Source organism: Leucopleurus acutus (genome assembly GCF_964270905.1).
Source record: "Leucopleurus acutus genome assembly, chromosome: 3".
In the NCBI taxonomy this organism is placed as follows: Eukaryota; Metazoa; Chordata; class Mammalia; order Artiodactyla; family Delphinidae; genus Leucopleurus; species Leucopleurus acutus.
Window position 1 is genome coordinate 32,361,799 of NC_139145.1, and position 23,663 is coordinate 32,385,461.

Sequence of the window (23,663 nt, forward strand, 5' to 3'; positions counted from 1 at the left end):
CTTATGCCATCCTGCTGCAGGAGGAATGACTGACTCATTGCTCCCAGAGCACAGCCAACCCAGCCTGGGGCCTGAGAGGAAGAGTTCATTTCCATGGAAAAAACCTAACCACACCATCCCTCCACTGACACGCCCAAGGCCTCCAACACAGGCCCTGCCGTGAAGACCAGAGTTTGCTTTAGACACAACTGCAAAGTGATAAGGGAGGGGCAGGACCAGTCACTGGGGAACTGGCCTTGTGAAATTTCAGAAAAGACCACGGGAGCCGCGGCCTCGGCATGGTTCTTGGCCAGCTCTGTCCCCAGCCCTGTTTTTCCAGAGCCCTGCCCGGGACTAGGGGGGCTGGCAGATGGAGCCCATAATGAACAAAATCCCAGTTTTCAGCGCAATGGACACGACTATGGAATCTGACCCTTCATGAGAGCAAGACCTTGAAAGGGTGTGAGATCTGGGGTCAAGGTGCAGCCTGGGCCACCATTTCCACCTTTGTTTTCCTCTCCCCTGGGAGGAGACCACAGAGGTGTGCTCTGGCAGTAAGTGCAGGTCCCCAGTAGAGCCCCAACAGGAGGCTGAGGGGACTGGGAGCCAGATGGCCTTGACCTCCCGAGCACAGGGGTGTAGCTACCAGCAGCCACACATAGACGCCGCGGCGGCCTCCTACAGGTATTGGGCTTCGCTGGCCATACGGTGTTTGCATGTGATGCCTGGCACGTGCCGGGAGGCCAAGAACACATCAAGCGCGGAAGCAGGCAGAGGACCCAGGAGGTGGGGCTGGAACCCCCACCAGCTGCGGCTCAGCGCCTGGGGTACTGGTTAAAAATGCAAGAGCCTGGGCTCCATCTCAGGCCTGAGGAATTGGTCCCTGGGCTGGGGGCAGGGAGTCCGCACTCTAACAGGCGCTGCAGCTCTCAGGAGTGCTGGGGAGGGCCCCTGGGGAGGGAGGAGGAAGCAGCGTGCAGGACGGGGAGTCCTGGGGGGACGTCTGTGCTTCTGATTGATTCGACACTGGGGTTTGGTAGGCCCTGTGGTGTGCTCTTCCTGGATGTGTCTCTTCCTGGCCTTCTCAAAGGCACCTTGAACAGAGAGGCTGTTGTGTGAGGTGACGAGTCTAATACTCCCATGCTGAGAGACAGAGAGAGAGGAGCATGAGAAGCAAAAAGAGAAAGAAACCTAGAGAGAGAGAACAAGAGAGTCAGAGGGATGCACACAGACAAACAGGGGGCCAGAGGCAGACAGCTGAACACGGACGAAGACGGCTGGGTGGGCTCTCTCCTCTCTTTCGTGCAGGAGACTCAGCCGTCAGCCCTGTCCTTGTCCTTCCCAAGGCTCTCGCCTCTTCCTGCCCACGTGCCCCCTGGCTTCTCTCTGCATGTCCCCCAGGGGACCTTGCCCTCTGGGACCTCGAGACACCTGCTCAGCAGCTGCCGCGGCGTGGAGGTTCTGGCTTCCCTGGATGGGCTGTGCGAACTCACTGTTCCAGGGGAGCAATCAGACCTTTGAAAGACGGGGCTGAAGGCAATAATAAAAGACCTTCTAAGTGGGCAGGAGACTAAGGCAAGCATGAGCTCCAAAGCCAGCAAGCCTGGGCTGTGATCCCAGCTCTGCCATTTGGTGATGTTGGGTGAGCCTCAGTTTCCACAACTATGAAATGGAGATTAATCTCAGGGTTGCTGGGAGGTTTAAATGAGATGATATAGCTTACAGAGTCTGGTACTTAATGGTACATTTTGCATGTAGTATAGGGGTCTCTAAGAGAATATCCAATCCTAGTTTCGAGAAACCAAAATTATGATAGCAGAGAAGAGCCTCAATTCACAATCTGTTTTTTTTTTTTTTTTTTTTCCTATTAGGCCATTGAAGTCCATATTGGTCAATGACTTGCACAAGGTAGGTGGTGGGAAGGGTATCTCTATTGACCCAACAAGGAGTAAGGTTGCCAGGGATCTGTTCTCTTCAGCTGCCGGCTGTGAGCATCATGAAAAGCTAAGGGCTTTCCAGTGATGGCTGTAGGGTCAGGGGCCCAGAGGACTGGTAGACAGATCAGGAGATGCATACAGAGGCCTGTAAGGGTCTGCCCGGGCTGGCGAACCATTTATGCATTCAACTAACACGAAAGGCACAAAGGTGTCTAGACACAGGCCTTGTCCCCGAGGTGCACAGACAGCCTTGGGGAAAGCAGGACAAAGTGTTGGCACTAAGAGAGAATTCTAGAAGGTGCTTCCTAGGGTTACAAAGCACCAAATACTGAAGCCCTCTCCTCCTCCCTCTCCCACCTGCCCGGTGGGAGGTCAGTGGTGATCAGCCACCCCTCCCAGGGGAAGATAAAGGAGAGGAAAGTGACATATCCCTGGTAGGAGTTCTGACAAGGGGCTTGGTGGGGAGAGATTCCCCACCATGGACCAGTCAATGGACTGTGTGATGTGATTACAAGAGGCCAGTAAGAGGCTGGTCCACGTGCCCCGTCTGGCACCCCACCATGTGCAAACAGAGCTTACTCAGTTACTAGGGTGGGATTGCAAGCAGCGCTCCTTAGCACTCGGGAGGCTCCCTGAAGGCATCTTAGGACCCGTGATGGGGTGATGCAAGGAGCCCAGCCAGGCACCTAGGATGCCTGGGCTGCTGCCACTGGGCCCAGACAAGTTTATCTGCTTTATAAACTGGGCTTCTGCCTCTGATTTCACTGGAAAGAGGAATTCCCTTGCTCATCCCTCTCCCCCACCTCCCCCTCCCCCAACAAAGTTTGAAAATCACCATCTTCAACTCCAGCTCCTTAAGGGCAGGGGCCTTGTTCAATAAAGTCTGCTGCCAAAAAACAAGTGAAAATAACTGAATAGATTTTAAGGGTATCAGGGCAGGGATCGTGACTTATTCATTTCCAAATCCTCCAAATTGCCTTGCACACAAAATATGTGCAACAAGATGTTTCTTACACGAATGAATGAATAAACAACGGGCTGATGGACTGAATGAATGAATGAATGACTGAGAAACTGGGGATTGTAGGACCCACTGTGAACACGGAGTTGTGCTCTGTGCAATGTGGGTGTGGAGGCTGGTGAGACACTGAAGGAAGTAAAGTCTGTTATAAGGCTTCAACCAGAGAATGGAAACCAGTGGCTTTCAGGTTAAATCAAGCCCACAGATGAAGCTGATTTAGCCCTCATGGTATTTAAAAAAATTCTTGGATTAGTTGCCAATATTAAAACAAAAAAATCCAAACAACTCTTTTCTTGAAATATGGGGGCCTCTGGCAGCCTGGGGCCTGCACCTCCACTGGCTGCAGACGGCGCCTGCTTTAGACAAGTGGGGTCTGTACCTTCCAGTCTCACATGGCCCACGGCCAGGTGGGCCTCTGGCATTTATATCACCTGCTTGACTCCTATAAACATCTCAGTTCACGACCCCCATCTCAACCAGTGTATTTCAAACTGCAAATTGCAATTTGTTAGGATGTGGCGAAATCAATTTAGTGGGTCATGACCAGCATGAAAAGAAATGCAACATAAAAGAAAATATCACAGGGCTGTCACACAGAGAAAGAGTATGCACTGCTTTGTGAAACTGTTGTCTATGAGATAATACTACAATGTGAATCACCGTCACAACGTTGCAGAACGACTGCTCTAAATTACATAGAGTTTATCTTAGAAGATAATTTTTGAAAACCTGCAGGTAAGCAGATTTTTTGGTAATGCGATTCCCTGTGTAAAGTTCTGGGGTAGCTGGATGCTGAGTCTCTTCCCCAGATTCGCTACTTCGGAAAGCGGTGAGATCTTTAAACTGAGTGTCCTCGGGCTGGAGCCCAGGAACCCCAGGTTGTCCCCGTCACCTCTCCCCACCCCGCTGGGGGCCGGAGGACGGACCGGCAGCGAGGGTAGGGCCCCGGCCCCCCGGCCCCCCGCCCAGCCCCACCTCTCAGTCAGCGCCTTGCTCTGGGTGTCCCGGGCCGCCTGCAGGTCCTTCTCCAGCCGCTTCCGGGCCATCTCCAGCTGCTCCACCTCCCCCTGGGTCCACTTCCGGGGGCTGATGAAGCGCATCTCCTTCAGCAGCTCCTCCTTCTCGTTGATGAGGATCAGCCGGTCCCTCTCGGAGTCGAGCACTCCCGGCCAGGCCTCGCTGTCGAGCTTGGCCAGCTGGATCTTCAGGTTGGCGATCCTGTGGGCCAAGAGGGTGAGCGTGACTGGTGCGCCCAGGGCAATGCGGGAGCAGCGTGACAGACTGTGTTTCCAAGGTTACATGGTCCAAGGAGGCCATGCTGTTCTCAGAGCATCCTCTTTGACAGTGACTGACTTCCTCTGAATCAGTGTGTGGTCTCACGGAACAGATTTTTATCTAACAAACGTATGCGGTGCCTACCATGTGCCAACCGTGAGTAGGCTCTGCAGGGATAGGGTAGAGGCAGTGTCCTTGCCCGCAGGGACATGAAGCCTGATCCAGTAGAGGTGGATTCGTCACCAGGCAATAGCCTCCTACCACTAGCTAGGTGACCTTGGGCAAGTCTCTTCGTCTCTCTGAAGGGAATCACAAAACTTCCTTCCCTGTAGGGTAACGGCTGAAGGTTTTATGACATAATTCGTAAAATGTCCGAGCACAACATTTCATGCTAAACAAGCACACAGTGAATGTTTCTGCTGCCACTTGCCTATTCCCTGGTTTCGCTGCTTCTTAGGTGTGTAATGTTGGGCACACTCCCTGAGCCTTGTGTATAAGGAAACAGTTACTCCTCCTTCAGAATTGGTGTGAAAATGAGCACTTATGTGTTCAGTGCGTCTGGCACATAAGTGCTGAACCAGTGGCAGTCATGGGCCCACTACGACCACAGCAAATACTGCCATTGCTCACCTCGTGTTCTCAATCTAGAAAGTGGCGGCAATACCCTGTGAACAGCTGAGGATTTGAGGTCAGAGGCTTTGGGTTGGAGTCTTGGCTCTGACCTTCTTAAGGAATCATTTAGGTAACACAAGCTTCTAGCACAGTGCCTGGTACACTGCAGGCCCTTAGTAAGTGTTACAGGAAGGAGTTGGGAGCCCTTCACTGCTTTGAGACACAGTATCCTCATCTGTAAGATGGGAATAATGATGGTACCTGCAAGGTGGGTTATGAGGACCAAGTGAAAACATATCATTAAGAGCTCTTTATATAATGCCAAGTGCTACGTAGACATTAGGTATGATTATTGTTGAATCAAATTAAGATTCACAGTATTGCTAAGAGTATTGCTTCAAATATTTAAAAGCAATCATGTGATCCTTTAGGATTTAGTCTCTGCAAAGTGCTTTTAGCTATCACTGTCCTAGCCTCACCCCATCCCTAAAGGGCGGATAGGACCTGGTGGTAACCCTGTTGGACAGATGGCCAGAGAGGATATGGCTCACCTAAGACTGCAGGTCATAAACGTGGTCAATATCTGCTGAGGTCCCAGACCTCTGGACCCTCAGTTAAATCTTTTTTTTAAATTAAATAAATAATTAAATAAATAAATAATTTGCTGCGTTGGGTCTTTGTTGCGGCACGCAGGCTTTCTCTAGTTGCGGGCAGCGGGGGCTACTCTTCGGTGCGGTGCGCAGGCTTCTCATTGCGGTGGATTCTGTTGTTGCGGAGCACAGGCTCTAGGCACGCGGGCTCAGTAGTTGTGGCGCGCGGGCTCTAGAGCACAGGCTCAGTACTTGTGACGCACGGGCTTAGCTGTGCTGCGGCATGTGGGATCCTCCTGGACCAGGGATCGAACCCGCGTCCCCTGCATTGGCAGGCGGACTCCCAACCACTGTGCCACCAGGGACGTCACAGTTCAATCTTATCTGCAAACAATGTGACCAAACTCAAAACACTGTTCGGGACAAGATCTCCATGCTGTGTAGTGAAAATTCCATACAGAGAAACACATCTACATGTGCTCATTCCCCAGCCAAGTGTCTCAGCAGGGATTCTCAGAGTTAATTAATTTAAATTCCATATTCACATATACAGCAATCCATCAAAACTGGCTTTGGGATAACTCTGTAGCTGCTGTTATCCATCCAGCTGCTTCAAGGATAGAGTGGTATGGCCAGGTCTGGCAGGGGCTCCACTACACATGGGACATTGAAGGGGGAATTGATGCTTTCTTGGATGTACTTTCTGGTGGCGTTTTCCTTATGCCAGTGATCCCTAAACTTTTAGCCATACATCCTTAGGAGAATCTGATGAAATGTGCTAGACTCTCTGCCAAGAGACACACATGTGACAAAACTTGGCATACGATGATCAGACCTTGCGTTATATAGCCACTTGCCCTCCCTGCTTCAAGACCTGCAGCCTCTGCTTTCCCATTCAGCAGGCTGCTCTATTCTTTACACTTGACACATTTTTGACCGGAGATGTATTCCGGCCACAGGCATTAGTTTCTGCAAAAAATCCCACGGTCAATCATGTGCTCAACTACCTTTGGGTGAAGGGGGAGGCACAAAGCTGGATAAAGGACGAGCCAGGAAGCTCTGTGATGAGAAGTTTAATGGCTCAACCCCAAAGGGAAGATTTCAGTCCTTTCCTTTCTCCATAACAGATCATCTAAGATAGGCATTCCAGCAAACTGGAACAGATCCAGGGTTCAGAGTGGTCGCCTTCAGACGGGACAAGAAGTGGTTGTCCAAACGTAGAAATCGTGCTGTTTTGCTGGACCTCTAGGGGGAGCTGAAATAGTGCACAGGATGTGTTTCTTCCCACCTGAACTGTATCCAATTTCTCCTTCTTTTGTTAACAATATTCCAAATGTTCTTTGGGAAATCAGTCCTCCCGTACTTTCAAGTCACTTGGTTCCCACAAAGCTGACCTCAGTCCCCTTCCCAGAGTCGTGCATGTGACCCATGCTTGGACCTTCACAGAATTCTTATTCCTCCCACCCTGCAATAATGATTGGTTCTCCCAGAAAATCCAGTGAGTTTCAAACCCAAAGTTTGTTAAAACAGTTGTGAAAGGCAGGTCCTCTGGGGTTTCTAACCTGGTAGTATGTAAGCCTAGAACTGCTGGGGGTCATCTTTCTGCTTTGACAGGAAAGCCTGTCAACACAAAGGCAAGCAGGGCTAAGATAAGGAGAGTGTTTGAGTCTATGTGACATCATTTGAATCCCTGGATCCAGCTGTGCCTGAAGCTGGTTACTGCAGCACTTTGGAGTTCAATAACCAAAAAATTTCCTTTTTTGCATCTTCTATTGAATAGTTTCTATCAGATTCCTGTCCACATTGCGTGGACCGTTACAGATGCTCTAAAAATGTCAGCTTTGATTACTATTTTAATTTTATTTGTGGCAGTGGAACCCAGTTGCCTAGGATTCTGTGAAGCCACAGAACATCTGAAGTCCCTGGTGTCTACACAGTTTAAAAACACAGCTTGTTCCCAGTTGGGCAGGAGACACTGAAGTGGGTAGTATCCGTAGTCTTTTTAGCCTGTTGCTAAAACCCCAGCTGTGCTCCTTCACACCAAACTACTTGTACGATTGTTGGTAAACCTTGATCTTAGAGGTTGATTTTCAGGCGGGCAAGTGGAAAGATTACGAGGCTTTGAGGTTTAAAGTATGGTTCAAAGCATAGTTCCATTCTTCATCTAGCTAAGTGTCCCTGGTTGAGTCACTTCCTGAGTTTCAGAGAGGATTAAGGTATGAAGATGATAATACCTTCACAGTCTTTGTGAGGATTAAACATGATGAGATGTGTAAAAAGCAGGCACAGAGCAGACACTCTACAATGGTAGTTATCATTGTTGGGGCCATCCTACCCCCAGACCCCAGCCTCTAGTTACCTTCTCTTAGCCTCTTCATATCGAAGGCGCAATCTCACCTTCTCCGCCAACTGATTGTTGCTGCTGGTGCCGAACTGGAGGAAAGAACGAGTCGGGAATTATATGGCTATTGTGGCCAGTGCTGAGCTGGGTTTCAGGAGCTCATGAGAGACTTGACAGCTTGTGTGGGAAGTAGCTAAAAATAGTCCCCAATTACTGAGCTGGCTGTGCGAATTGCAGGGAAGCTAGTTAGGGGAAAAACACTTTCTTTCCTTAAGGCATGGGAAGAGCCCCAAACTCAGACATTTAACACTTCTAGAAGAGAAGCCGAGGGCCCAGAATATCGTCTTGCAGCCCCAAATGGCTTGGCGCCCATTCAAGCACCAGAAGCATGGCGGACAGCTGGGCAGGAGGAAACACGGACAGCAAATACACAAGACAGCCATTCTGGGCGTGCTGCGGAGGGGGCCCACCAGACACTCAGGGAGCCTGCAGTCAGGAGTGCAACACTGAGTGAGTGAGAGGAAGGTCCCAGAACTTGGAAGAAGGCACACAGTTCCTTCACAAATACTTCGGCCCACGGGTGGCTTGTAGCTGGACACACGGGTGGTGTGGGGAAGGAGAGCGCGGCCCCGTTTGCCACGCCACGCTCTGTCGGGGGTGGCAAGAAGCTACAAGGCTCACCCCATCAGACGTGAACACAGCTTCCCCTCACAAGTGGGAACACGACTATAGAGACCAGACAGAATAGCATTTAGCCATGGAGGCTGGTTCATTCAATGTCACCTGCTCTAGGAAAACAAAAGCTCTTCAAAGTTACGGATTGCCGTGGGTCAGTCCTGCTCTAAGTGTTTCAGGAGCGACGTCTGGGACAGCACTTGCACTATTCATTACTCTGACCGGGCTGAGCTTTTGAACTGGGAGGCAAGCAGCTGTCTGAAAGCTGTATGCATTGTTTTGGGAGGAACAGGAGGGAAATATCCTGTTTCCCAGCTGGTGAAAGAACAACAGAATGGCGCTGCAAATTAGCACGAAGGAAACCAGAGAAAGACGCCTGGTCCTTCAGACATACTTTCTGTGCAGCATCTAGAGATGCATTCACGTGGCCAGGGAGTCAGTGCTGGCTTTTTCTCCACATCATCATCTCATGTCATCCGGGGGCCAGGAGGTCTGCAAGAGAACGGAGCTCCAGAAGGCTGAGTTAGCAGCCAGGCCCATAGACATTCACCAGCCAGCTCCTCAGGTGAGTCACAAGAAGGGTACTCTGTCCCTTGGGGGCCCACAGCAGCAGCACACGCTGTCTACTCACACTTCCTGAGATGTCCGTCTGGGAGCTCACATCCAGGTACTGTTTTGGCAGCGGGAAACCTGAACTCTCCAGAGAGCTGCTGCTGGACCACAGGTCAGAGTGAGACCCTCTGTCGGTGTGGAAGCCGTCCTTCAGCATGGCGAGGCTCTGGAACGGAGGTCAGGGTTGGCGACGCACCCTCCTGGGAGGGAGCTCTGGGCCTGTCACTCTCTATGAATCTACTAGGAACCCATGCTCCCCCTAGACATCCCACGTAGCCTGTAAAGAGCTACTAGTGAGGAGGTGCCAAGCACTGGGCCAGGCCCTTTACATGGGGTCAACCAGTGTGGACACTGGCCCTGGAGACACACGGACTGAGCTGGAACCCCTGCTCTACTTCCTAGCTGTGTGGTCTGAGCTTGTTGATGAAGCGCTCTGTGCCTCAGTTTCCTCTCCTGCAAAATGGGAATAATCACGGGTCCTATCTCACAGGGCTATCATATCGATGAAACGAGATGACCGGTGTAAAGCACTAGTTCAGTCAATACTCAAGAACTGTCAGCTCTACCATGATCTGATTTAATCCTAATCACGGTCCTGCGAGGAGTAACCTGTGATTATCCCCCATTTTATCCACGAGGGAGTTGTTACAGGGAGAAGCTGGCAACTGAGAGAACCAGGATTTGGTTTTGGTCTATCCGACTTGGTACTCTTAACTGCTAAACACGATCGGAACATGCCTCACTGTCTGCTAATGTCTTGTCACTGGGCTGCAGTCCTGGGCAGGAGCTATGAAATTATTCTGTTTCTCACAGGGTGCGAAGCTTCCTTCACCAACTCATTTACAGTGTCTCTGAGCTTGACTGCTCATCTGCCGATGGGAATGAAAAGAGAATATCTCAGAGGTCAAGGAGGCAGTTCCTTTGAGGGTAGGTGGGATGTACAGGGGTTAAGAGAATGGGCTTCTGAGTCAGTTGTCCATGGGTTTGAATCTTGGCTCTACCACTTGCTCTCTGATCTGCGCGGTCTTTTGCTGTATGACGGAGATAACCTAGCACTGATGTAAGGGATAAGTGAGGCACAGTGCTTGCAAAGTGCTTGGCACTACTGCCTGAGAGATATTAAATCGTATCTGTCATCCTTTGTCACTTCCCAGCACAGAGTTGGAACATGAAATGAAACGCTTATAAAGATGCTACATTTTGATGTCGAGGTAATGTTGAAACCACCTCCCTCCATTTGGTTCTGTGCAAAATAAGCCAGATGGCTAAAGCTAGTGGCAAGGAGGTGGCCTTTAGACTAGACCAGAGAGCTCCTGTTCCAGCTCTGCCATTGACACTAGCTGTGTGACCTTAGGCAAGTCACTTCATGCTTCTGAACCTCCATTTCCTCCTCTATAAAAATGAGACTGAAAGCCCAAGAGAACTAGTGAGGAGAACTCAAAGAACTTGCAGCATGTGGAAACAGCCCACATGAGTCCTGGCGTAGGAAGGTGCTCAGGAGAGACTGGGATGGGGCCCACATCACTGGGAACTCTCGTACCTTAATGAGATCTTGCTTTTCCTTTTCTCCACAGGTGATGGCCTTTTTGATGGCTTTTGTTTCTCTCAGGACAGCCTGCGCTTCGTCCAGTTTGTAGCTGCCCTGAGCATCAGACATTTTCTTATCGATTCTAGGAGACAGTCAACAGGAAAGGTCAGACAGAGAGAGATGGGCCGAGGGATGGGGTTTCCCCAGAAGAAAAGCATAGACCATAGTGCTTCAGTCCTGGAAGAAGTCTCCTCTCTTCCCTGCATACCCTTCTTCCCCAGGTCCTGCCTATTGGATAAGGCACAGAAGGTCCCTGTCAAACTGCCAATGTCCCATAGTGTGGGGCTGCAGAAGCAACACCATTCCTGAAGTCAACCCTTACAGGAAGCCTTCCCTGATTACATCCTTGAGTCCTCCAAGGCTGGGCTAGGTGTTCTCATAACACGTTGTGCATAGCTGTGACACTGCACTCAGTATGTTGTGCTATAATTAATAATTTATGTGGTAATGTCCTAGACTTGATCCGACAGGCTTGAATATGTTTGTGTAGTTTTAGTATCTGGCATGGAACAGTCCTTTTCTTCCCCCTTAACGTTATTTCGTTTTATTTTACTTTATTTATTGAATGAAAGATTCTTTAAATTCTATAGTACCTGACAATTCTTTAAATTCTATAGTACCACATGATTTCATATAATCCCATAATAACCCTTTTATCTCCCTACCTCTATACTGCCCCTTCCCCCTCCCCTCTCCCCACTGGTAACCACTAGTTTGTTCTCTATACCTGTGAGTCTGCTTCTTTTTGTTTTATTCACTAGTTTGTTGTATTTTTTAGATTCCACATATAAGTGCTATCATACATATTTGTCTTTCTCTGTCTGACTTATTTCACTTAGGATAATGCCGTCCAAGTCCATCCATGTTGCTGCAAATGGCAAAATTCCATTCTTTTTCATGGCTGAGTAGTATTCCATTGTATACAGTATTTATACCACATGTTCTTTATCCATTCATCTGTTGACAGACACTTAGGTTGCTTCCACACCTCAACAATTGTAAGTAATGCTGCTATGAACGTTGGGGTACGTGTATCTTTTTGAATTAGTGTTTTTTGGATATATACCCAGGAGTGGAAATGCTGAGTCATACGGTAGTTCTGTTTTTAGATTTCTGAGAAATCTCCATACTGTTTTCTACAGTGGCTGCACCAATTTACATTCCTACCAACAGTGTAGGAGGGGTTCCCTTTTCTCCACATCCTCACCAACATTTGTTATTTGTGTTCTTTTTGACGATAGCCATTCTGACAGGTGTGAAGTAATAGCTCATTGTGGTCTTTGATTTGCATTTCCCGATGATTTGCAACGTTGAACATCTTTTCATGTCCTTTAATCTGGTTCTCTCAGCCTCAGGATTCTTGGGGCTGGACTCTTCTTTGTTGTCGGGCTGTCCTGCGCATTGTAGGTTGTTTGGTAGCACCCCCGGTGTCTGCCCACTAGATGCTAGCAGCATCCTGACCTTGAGTTGTGACAACCAAAAATGTCTCCCTCCTTTACCTCATGTCTCTTGGGGGAGAGGAGCAAAGTCATCCCTGGTGAGAACCACAGGGATGACTTTGCTCCTCTCGTTAATGGCCACAGGGAAGGAAAGGTTAGAAGGATGCAGAACTCCTAGCCCTACCACTTAGTAGTGTGACCTTGGGCATGGCCCCCACGCACATGGAGCCTCAGTTTCCTCCTCTGAGAAAACCTGGATAATGTCATCTTGCCCGGCCCATGTTCACAGAGCTGTGAGGAAATGTCAAATGGGATAAGGATGGAACATCAGGTGGGGAACTAGGGAGCACCAGGCAAATGTGAGGAGTTAGAATACTTCCATCCTTGGGAGCTTCCTAGCTGATCCAGGCCCTACACACAGGTTCGTTCTGATGGGGGACGATGGGAGGAAAAAAGCGAAGGGGAACGGTGTCGTTTTCTGAAGGTCAGACAAATCAGAGGTGGTGGGGAGCCCAGCCCTCTGGCGAAGGAGGGCTGTGCTGTGGAAAAGGTTCTGAAGGGCAGAGAGAAAATTTAACTGCTTCACACTTTCATCAAAGGCTAGGGCCGAGGTTTCAGTTCCTGGGGAAGAAAAGGAAGTTTTACAGGCTACGGGAACACCACAAACCCATTATTTCAGGATGAGAAACCACTCGTAGGCATTCCTTTCTGGTTTCCTGCTAGAGGCCAAAGTGTCCTGGGCTAAAAATAACCTGACTGGGGAATCACAGGTTGCCATCCTGGCCTCATTGTCGGGGCCTGTGAGCAGGGGAGTGGGTTGGTAGGGGGTGGGGGGAAGATGCGGTCTCAGCTCGGCCCTCCCCCTTCCGTTATTTCAGCCTCCTCTGTGTGGGGAAGACAAAGCCCCAGTTATGTCTTCCCACTAAAAATAGCCTGTCTGTTCCTTTCGAGGACTTGGGCCTGGGCGAGCCCGCCCGGTCGGCTAAGACTGGTCTCAGATTTAGTTTGAAAAATTAGTCTACAGGGAGCTTTTTCCCAGCAGAGCCGAGTGTCTGGGACCGGAGGTGGCCCTGCCCCAAATGGGAAAGGGGTGCGGGGGAGACGCGGTTTGCTTGAACAGGGCTGGGGGCTCTGGGGAAGGGTCTGTGCCCGGCTGTCCTCTGCCAACGGGGGGAGGGTGGCTTTGAATCCTCAGGAAGGGACAGACGTGGTCTGTCTGCCGGGCCTCAGCCTCCTCAGGCGCCTTCTACCTGATGGCTCCCGGCGGCCTTAGCAACCCAGCCTCTGGAATCCGGCTCCAGAGAGTAGCCCGGAGAAGGAACACTCTTAGGACTGGGGAGCGGGGGAGGAGAACAAAGGGTTACCATTATGCACCCAGTGAATGAATCTTTTTTTTTTTTTTTTTTAAGGGAAAGAAAAGTTGCGTGGTGGGTGGGAAGGAGAGGGTGTGTTTTAGGATTTCCAAATTACACAGCTGTCCTTTCTCGCAGCACTTGAGAGACTCACACACCCGGCAGCCACAGGGCAGCCACAGAGACGCAAGGCAAAGGCTCTGACGGCGGCCGACTCCTCTTGGACTTGTCCAGACAACCCTCACCTGGGCAGGGTGGCCCTGGGGACATGCAGAAAGATGCTGTCCTGCCCTCCTCCTCCCACGGGGCTGGTGGGCCTAGACCTCCCTGTTGATGAGGGCTCAGGGCAGCTGACAGGGCCAAATCCCAAGCTTTGGGCCCGATTTTTCTTTTCAGGGTCCTCTACGAGGTATGCTTCAATCCTCAGCCACCTTTTTGCTTTTTAAAACTGGGTTTGCTGACCATGAAGTGAACAGAGGGATGAGTTTCAGCTTCCCCCAGGTTCTGAAAAGAGAGGAGGCCACGAAGTGACTGGGTCATCCCCCACTAGACACTGAAAAGGGTCCCAAGCGAGAGGGTAAGGGGCCTGATGTTTTCTGGGTCTGGGGAGGGGGTCATCTGGGATGATACCAGGAAGGGAGGTATTAACACACGAGCTTCAAAATCCAAGAGTCCCGGGTTCCAAACCAAGCTCTGACGCTCACAAGCTAGGGGGTCTCGCAGGTCTATTTTCAGCCCCATCAGTGAGGCAGAATAAAAACTGCTCTTAAAGGGAGTAGAGACGAGGAGACGGGTACACAAGCACATACCCAGCGCGGTCTCGAGCCCAGGGAGGACGCAGAGTTCATCTGAGTTCCTTCCCAAGCGCAGGCAGGCAAGTAGCTAGAGGTCACCACCCTCTTCCGCTCACTGGGCTCTCCCTATGTGCCAGGCAGAGTCACGCGCTCCATGTGGATTTTCCAATTCAATGTTTACAATAACTTATTTTTCAGATAAAGAAACAGGAGCTCAAGGGGGTTAAGCCACTTTTCCACGTTCCCAGGGAACTGAGATTTGAACCTGGGCCATCTGTCCCTTGCGGCAACATCCCTAACCCTCTCTGCCAAGGTGCCCATTAAAGCAGAATGGTTTCACTTCTTCCACAGTGAACACGGGGCCGGCTTCCGGCCAGGAGTGTGGGTAGCCAGAGCCGAGATGCAGTCTTATCTGGGCCCCATATCAAACGGGCGGGCGAGGGAAGGGGAAAGAAAGGAGGCTTGTCTTCGGGGTTTCAGCGTCAGCTTACCAAGCAACAAGAATTTTCAATGCTGCTGCAGGGTGACAAAGTGGTAAAACAGGTTTGTGGTGGCTCGGAGGATAATGGGAAGTGTTTTAACCCGAAGCCCCAGAGGATCCCAGAGTGGGGAGGAGTGGGGAGGCGGGAGAGGAAAGGGAAGGGCACCTGCGCTGAGAGTGAGTAGCCCTTAAACTATGTGCTCGGAAGCTGCTCCACTAAGGAATTTTCTGAAGTCACAGTACTGCCCTCAACTGTCCTTGGCACCACTGGTGATTACGAAGACGCGTAAAGCACGGCCCCTTGTCCTAATGAGACTAGGACCCGGTTTGAGAGACGGGATTGGCATATGTATATATACCTACCGAAATAACATATATCTATATAAACACAAAGCCATAATACAGAACACAAAAAGGTACTCTACACAATCTATAATCCAAAGCCATACTTCCTTCTACGCTGTGTTCTGGGATGGGCGGGGGTGGGGGGTGGGGCGGGGTTTGGGGAGTGGGGAGATGTGAATAAGAACCAACCGGCCCCTCAACTGGTGGTCACAGTTCGCTCGATTAATTGGACTTGGAGACAGACACCCAAAGGCTCGGGGCTGTGGCCACAGAGTGGTGAAGAGTGGACTGAGGTCCAGGGAATGAGGTAAAGGTACAGTCAGGGCTTCCCTGGTGGCGCAGTGGTTGAGAGTCCGCCTGCCGATGCAGGGGACACGGGTTCGTGCCCCGGTCCGGGAAGATCCCACATGCCGCGGAGCGGCTGGGCCCGTGAGCCATGGCCGCTGAGCCCGCGTGTCCGGAGCCTGTGCTCCGCAACGGGAGAGGCCACAACAGTGAGAGGCCCGCGTACAGCAAAAAAAAAAAAAAAAAAGGTACAGTCAGGGAGAGTGAAACAGCAAGTGTCTACAGAAGCTGCTGTCTGTACAGAGGTGGCCTCTCTGGGAATCCAAGTGGACGTCCCTTAGAACAGAGAAACCTACTGGCTGTACTCCTTGGAGCTCCACGAGGGCTACCAGGCACCTCTGTAATGACCATCCCGTAAGCCCATCAGATGTACTGAACATGACGCAATGCACAAGTCCCGATGATCCCCCTGGTTAACAATGACAATAAGCTAACTCTTAGGGGCACTGACTCTGTGCCCATCTATACAATGGGGTCAGCTAAAAGAGCACTGCTTATAGAGTTGTGATGAGGTCACCCGTGCAGAAACACTGAAAGTCCTCCCTGGCACACAGTATCTGCTCAACAAGTCTTAGCTAGTATGATCATGAGAGTGACCATGAAGACATCTTCTCTAAGGAAACAACAGAGCTGTATCTTGCTTGGCTGCAAGTCAGCTTCTAAAAGTGAAAATTACATTTGGTCAAAGTTCTGGAAACCCCTGCAGTCACCCATAAGCACAGCATGCACGGCATGGTGCCCCCTCTCCTCATAATTCGTTTGTTGTGGAAGGAGATCCTTGTTCCTTCTGGGGAGCTCACTAGCTGAAGTCGTTGCTCACTTTTAGGGGCCATGGAAAGAGGCGGTTTCGTTTGTGTGCGTCTCAGACTCTCCCGGATCTACTGGAGGGGATGAGACTGCTGCACAGAAATGCCCAACGATGCTTGTTTCTATGACCGGCTGGCAAAACTCAACTGAATGGAACAGACTTTAACGGCTTCGGGAATTCAGAGGACGATGAGAACCAGGTGGTCTGAAATGATTCCCCTTTTCTCTTTCCAAACCTCAATGTTGGGCGACAGTAAATGCCAGTGGAATAGAACGGGAATCGAATGATTAGAGAGCCCCATTTCGAGGAGGATGGAGAGAGACTGAAGGGGAGGGGGACAGAGAGGACAGGAGGGGAGCACGGCTTGGGGGCAATCCCCATGCCCCACACTGCAGCGTGGACTTACTTCTTCAGTGTCTGAAAGCCACGCTCTTTGAACTGTAGCTCCTGCTGGAGGTGAGCCATCTCTCTCTTCAGCTTGTTAACCTGGATGGCAGAAGACCACACACGGGGCTGGGTCAGAGGTTGGTATCAATCCAGAGTCCCCCACCGCCCCTGCATAACGATCAGGTCAACATCCCTCGGGCCCCCCTCACTGATGTCGCCTGGGTCTCAGCAGCTGCGCATTCGGTTGGCATCCCAGTCCAGCTGTCCTGCAGGTCATTCCTAGCTGCCCTTGCGCCAGAGAAACAGGAAGCGGACAGGAGCTGGCTAACCTCTTTCATGCCACCTCACCTCTGTGAGCCTCCCCTTCCTATTCTGACAGACGAGGAGAACAGCAATTTCCTGGGTCGTGCATTACTTAAAGCAGGCACTGGATATGCTAGTGCATGGAGGTAAGAGGCAACGTGGTAACCTTACAGGCAAGACACGGCCAGGGAGCCAGCTTCAGCCTGCAGGATTGCTTTGTTTGGCTTGCAGTGCGATTAAATTTTTAAAAATTAGTTGCTAATGATTAAATATTGAGATGTTTCATATACTTGGCCTAGATATACAGTTCTTTTCTAAAAATACTGGAAGATCTGCCAATGCGGAGCCTACATTCCAGCATGGCCATAAGAGCGTAGGGCTGAAATTCCACTACCCCTTTAGACAGGGCCCACCCACTAGGCTACACAGTCCCCACTACTCCCTACTGCCTCACTGCCAGCCCCCGCCCCCCTTTCATGCGTTCTTGCAGGCATCTGAATTTGTAGGACCTATGTGAAGGTGCACTAAACCGGTGTTCACAACACTGACTTCACCTTGAGCAAGTCATTTGACGGCTGATCCTCCGTTTCCACATCAGTCAAGGGGGAATAAAAATATCTCTCCCCCTAAGGTAATCAGGAAGTAATCAAATACAGTACTGCAGAATAAGCAGTGGTTAGCAAGACAGCATCTTTTTTTTTTTTTTTTTAAGATCTTTTTGATGTGGACCATTTTTAAGGTCTTCATTGAATTTGTTACATTATTGCTTCTGTTTTATGTTTTCGGTTTCTCAGCCGCTAGGCATGTGGGATCTTAGCTCCCCGCCTAGGGATCAAACCCCGGCCACCTGCATCGGAAGGCGAAGTCGTAACCACTGGGCTGCCAGGGAAGTCCCAGCAAAATAGCTCCTTACACTAAAAACTTTAAAGTAAGCCTTGAGTCCCTGTGACCTTGGGCAAGTCGCTTAGTCCCCCCCTAAGCCACTGTCGGCTCATCTTCAAAATGCAGATATTGACAGTGGCTACTTCGTGGGGCTGTCTCAAGGGCATGAGGTAGAACTCGTGAAGCATTTAGGGCTACTCCTGGCATAGAGTGAGTGCTTGAGAAAGGGTGGCTGCTATCACCATTACTATTACAGAAACGACGGCTACTACTGCTACTATTGTCATTATTTAGAATCTTGTTAGTCAGCACTGGCTGCCGCTGCCTGGTTGAAGCATCTCCTCTGGTCTTGTGGGTGGGCTAGTAGCCTAAGGCTGCCTCAGTGACCCCCATCAATAGTATAAGCAAAGAGGACCTACCCGGGATTTTGCTGTGGCAATTTCAGCCTTCAGGATCTCAGGGTCATACTTAGAGCTGGATGACGAACCGGAGACCACTGCAAGGAAAAAGAAAAAAAAAATCTTCTATAGAAGAAACACATTTTGGTCAAGTTGGCTTATTTGGCCATCTAGGTAAACCCAGAAAGGAATGACGATTAGTGAGCAACCTGAATGTCCAACAAAGGGGAATCTGTCCAATAAATACGGTACACATATCAAACGGGGACTATACAACTTAAGTGATTTGAAACGATGGTGCTGAAGGATACTGAACATTTGGGAAATGTCCAAAACTTACTGTTATATAAAAACAATAATTTACAAAAAACCACAAAGAAGGAATAAGTTAAATTTGTAAAATATACACAGTTAACAAATACACACACACACACACACACACACATCTGGAAAAAGACCAGAGAGAAATATAGCAAGAAGATAATACTGCTATCTAGAGAGATTTGAATGATGAATAACATTCATTTTCGTCTTTGTATTTTTCTGTCTTTGCTACATTTTCTAACACAAACATACAATTTTTAATCAGAAGGAATTACTAAAAATATTTATTGCACTCTACAATATGAATGTACATTTGAAAAGGGAAATAAATTACCTGTAACACTATCACCCTAATACAATTACCTTCTCTCCAAGTTACCATCCAACGTTTATCTACAGTTCTATCATGTGCAGTCATACCTCAGAGATACTATGGGTTTGGTTCCAGACCACCGTAATAAAGCGATTATCGCAATAAAGTGATTATTGCAATGAAGCGAGTCACACGAATTTTTCTGTTTTCCAGTGCCTAAAAGATCTATGTTTACACTATACTGCAGTCTATTAAGTGTGCAATAGCATTATGCCTAAAAAAAGTACATATCTTAATTAAAAAATACTTTATTGCTAAAGAATGCTAACCATCACCTGACAACGCCAGGTTGCCACAAACCTTCAGTTTGTAAAAACCACAATCTGTGAAGTGTCAATGAGGTATGCCTTTAGCTGTAATCTTACTGCGTTTTAAAAGCAGTATTTCTTTGTGTCTTGATAAAGGATTTTAAGGCTTACAAAAATGGACACAACAGAGTGATCCATTTAAAGTAAGGAAAATGAGGGCTTCCCTGGTGGCGCAGTGGTTGAGAGTCCGCCTGCCGATGCAGGGGACACGGGTTCGTGCCCCGGTCCGGGAAGATCCCGCATGCTGCGGAGCGGCTGGGCCCGTGAGCCATGGCCGCTGAGCCTGCGCGTCCGGAGCCTGTGCTCCGCAACGGGAGAGGCCACAGCAGTGAGAGGCCTGCGTACCGCCAAAAAAAAAAAAAAAAAAAAAAAGTAAGGAAAACGAGACAAGGGACAATGAAAGTGAGGAAGCCAGTGGCATGAGATTAGAGCTCACTGCATACCATGAGGTCCCACTTCCTGACCCGCGGCCACAGACCTGGCTCTGAGCTTTCTACCTGCTGATGTGAGGAGGAAAATCGGCCCCATGTAAGAGTCACTGTGTCTTTAAGGTAAACACAGCCCCACTGTTCAGGAAAGGGACAGTCATTCTTGGGAGACAGGCCAGAGAAGCGTTTCTCCCAAGTCCTTAATCCCATACTCTGAGCAATTTCATCACCTCCCCTTTCCACTTAACATCACCTGCTGGGACCTGAATTTTTCTGAGGCTAGAGAGGCTTATCTGGAGATTGCTAGCAATTTTCAGTGTCTGGAGGTAGAAGGGACAGTCATGAAGGAGACGCTGCTCTGCTCTTTGGATTTGGTTAAAATACCTGAGCGGACCTTTTGATTATGCATAAGGAAAGTTAAAGTTAAAATGGAACACTGGGAAGTTTGGGAAACAAAACTGCCCTGCAGAGTAACTGACAAGTCATTCTGCACCATGGGTAGCATTACGTCTCTGCAGAGTTTGCAATGATGGTGGTGATGAAGAGAATGAGGATGAGGATGGAAGCCAGGCTTTACCAGAAGAGATGAGTGGCCGGAACACCTGAACAGGGAGGACCTCGGAGACCTCGTCGTGAGCATGGAACAGGGACTCCAGACACACGTTTTGTTTCCAATTTGAAGCTTTCATTTTCTGCACTCTGGTCTTTGCTGGACTTGGGGATCTCAGGGGAGGGACCTAGCTGCTGGATCCACAGCTGGAGGCACTGACTCAAGCAAATTCCCCAGATAGGCACTTTTGGAAAAATTTTAAGGTAATTAACAATTGTTACCCACCGACTGGCAGTGCAAACATGGTAAAAAGACAAGAGGAGTCATCAGTGAGGAAATAAGATGGGGCTACAGCTAAAATGGGGGGTGCCCGTTCCGTGAGCACCCCATCCTGCTAAACACCCTGCTCATCGGTGCTGCTGGATGGGTGGTCTACACTAGGGGGAAGTGCTGGGGGGGAGTTGTTAGCAGACTGGGAGAGCCTGTGAAGCATGGCAAGTCCTGGCCCTAAGAAGGAGAGGGTCGCCGTGGGGATCAGCGCTGCCAGGGCTGATTGTGGAAAGTGAGTGTGTTCCATGGGCACATTTAGAAACCTTCCAGGGAAGGGAACCCAAAAAGGAACAGACTCTGCCAACTGGGCCAGCAGGGGCTGGAATTATTACCCTCTGGAGAATCACTGTGAAATGCACTGTTTATACCCAAAGCTGCTGAAGTGGGATGTGGCCTGTTATTTTATTTTTTTTTGCGGTACGCGGGCCTCTCACTGTTGTGGCCTCTCCCGTTGCGGAGCACAGGCTCCGGACGCGCAGGCTCAGCGGCCATGGCTCACGGGCCCAGCCGCTCCGCGGCACGTGGGATCCTCCCGGACCGGGGCACGAACCCACGTCCCCTGCATCGACAGGCGGACTCTCAACCACTGCGCCACCAGGGAAGCCCATGGCCTGTTATTTTTTAAATAAACTTTTTGTTGAAGTGAAAAATACATGCGAGAATGGAAAAGTACACAAATCATGTGTACAGCTTGATAAATTTTCACAAAAGCAACACACTCAAGTGACCAGCACCCCAATCAAGAAACAGGTCATCAGCTTCCTTTCTGTGTCCATGTCCCCTCACTAACCCACAACAAAATAATTTTAAATTCAAACAGGTGTGCCTTCAAGGTGACACCTTTTTATAGGTTTAATTTTTAGTTTTTATTCAAGTTATATATGAACAGTTTAACGGTATATATAAAATACTATATATTTTATACACCCAAGATTTGCTATAAAAAAAAAGAGCATTCCCCAATCCGCTTATCTCACTCATGAAAAAGGAACTGTTTCAACAGGTTCAGCCAGTTTCTTGGGTGCCCACCCCTGTGAGACTGTTAATATGCATGTTTCGCTGTTTCTTGATTTTTTTCAGTCTTAGGCATGATTTATTCACTTCTCTCTCTGGAGGATGGAGTGTTAGCTTCACTCCCTTTCTCGGCCCCTACCCCACACAGGACACCCCTCCCAGCTTCTCATCAGATAACTCTGGCGAGAGCAACCTTCAGTGTTTGCATTACTTTTACACTGCAAACACTATTCAGGGCCGAGGCATAGAGCCAACTTTGCCTACTTTTTCTTTCCAGCACAGTTTTTGGGTTGTTTTTCCTAGAGTTAATAATGATCATTTTTATGCGTGCCTACTTTCCACAAATTTAACACTGATTCCACTTCACACTTGGCCAGTTATCTAAATCTCCTCTCACAGAGTTCCTCTCTTGGGCTCTGTCTCGCAAGGCATGTGCCAGTGCACTCTCTCTGCACAGCTGGCATCCTGAGACCCCCCCCCCTCCTTGCCTCCTTCTCTCCTCCTCCCTAAATACCATGTTTCCCCCTCTGTGACTACCCCCTCATTTTGGCAGAATATCACTTCCAGGAGCTTCCTGAGAAAGGACCCATGAAGGAAATAAACTTTTGGAAAACTTGCATGTCTAAAAAGATGGTTATTCTAGCCAGCCCTCGATTAAAGGTAGTCTTGCTGGATATAGACTTCTCGGTCGGAAATGAATTTCCTTAAAAGTGTGAATGCATCGCTCCATTGTCTTTTAGGTTTCTAGTGTTACTGTTGAGAAGCCTGGAGCTATTCTGAGTCCTGATCATTTTTGTGTGACCTGGCTTTCCTCTCTGAAAGCTTTTAGGATCTTGAATCGTTCCCAGTGTTTGAAGTTGCACAATGATATGTCTTTGGTGTGAGTTAACTTTTATCCATTGTGTTGGGTGCTCACTGAGCTCTTTCAATCTAAAAACTCTCCCGTATCAGTTCTGGGAAATTTTTCTGCATTATGTCACTGATGCTTCTTCCCCTCTGTTTCTTCTGCTCTATCTGGAGCTTTTATTGCTCAGAGAGAGTTCTTGGCCTGATGGTCTTTTTTTCCATCTCATTTTATTTTTGTTCTGCTTTTTAGAAAACTTCCTGTTTTACCTTCCAGGCTTCCTGTGGATTTTTCATTTCTACTCTCATAGTTTAATTTCCTAAGGCTCTTCTGTGTTCTCTGAAGACGCCTTTTTTTTTTCCTTAATAAAATGTAGCATCCTGTTTTAGTTGCATGGTTGTGTAGCTCCTCTCGATGTTTTCTTCTCCCTGCATATTCCCTGTTTCCTACAAGGGCTCCCTATCACCATGTGTTTGTTTTAATCTCTATTGTTCATGTCAGAGGCTTTCCATGGATGTCTGGAATCTCAGCTGTATGTTCACACTTAGGACTGGGGGCCCAAAAAGCTGGCTGGAGTGGAGTTTGTTGATGATGGGTTACATGATTGACTGTGGGTTATTTGGGATGTGATTTGGCTGGACTGTTTCATCTAGGAATCCTCACTGTCAGTGTCTTTACATCTTTTCTCTTCACATCTCTTTTCTCTGAAGAGATGAGACTCCGATTCCCCACACTCTTCTACTGTCTAGCCCGCAGGGTAATAGCCTGGCACCCTTCTGGGAGTCAAGTGGTACAGGCGGGCTGGGGTCTCAATCCTCAAGTCCATGTTCACTTAATCACCATGTTTTCAGTATGATGCACCTCAAAAAAAGAAACCTCCAATGTTTCCCCACGTTGGGGATGAGCAGTGGCCTGGTGGCACTGATCTGGGAAGGAGATCTGGTGGTCTGTGTCTCAGGAACAACTCTCCTCCAATCTTCTTTCAGGCCCTCCTCACTTCACTTCCACGCTGAGACAGCCACTCCCTCCAATTCCCGAGGCTTTTGCGCATGCTCCAGGTAGACTAGAGGCCTGTTTTTTCCCTCACTATCAGCCCATTTTCTCTTTTCTCCACTCTATCAGACAGGCTGCCACCTGACCTTCTGCTTTCCAGCCTCCATATTTTACCGTTGTTCTTTTCTCTCCAAGTCTCCCTGTCCTTGTACATGTATGCCATAAAAATCTCTTATCTGATATTTTCTTAGTTTCAGGAATGAGTGAAAGCACGTAGGTGGTTCAACTGGCATTTTTAGCTGCAAGGCTCCCAGTGATTGATTTTTCAAATGGGA

General features: G+C 49.1%; 1 protein-coding gene across 1 annotated transcript in view; it reads right to left on the reverse strand.

Moving 5' to 3' along the window:
• WWC1 (WW and C2 domain containing 1) overlaps nt 1-23,663 on the reverse strand; it is a 152,795-nt gene that overhangs the window by 36,741 nt on the left and 92,391 nt on the right. The window contains exons 4-9 of the mRNA XM_082835734.1: nt 18,186-18,262; nt 16,601-16,680; nt 10,583-10,712; nt 9,062-9,208; nt 7,774-7,847; nt 3,913-4,155 (exon numbers count right to left, since the gene is read on the reverse strand). Coding sequence (XP_082691860.1) covers nt 3,913-4,155; nt 7,774-7,847; nt 9,062-9,208; nt 10,583-10,712; nt 16,601-16,680; nt 18,186-18,262 — 751 coding nt within the window. The remainder of the gene's footprint in view (nt 1-3,912; nt 4,156-7,773; nt 7,848-9,061; nt 9,209-10,582; nt 10,713-16,600; nt 16,681-18,185; nt 18,263-23,663) is intronic.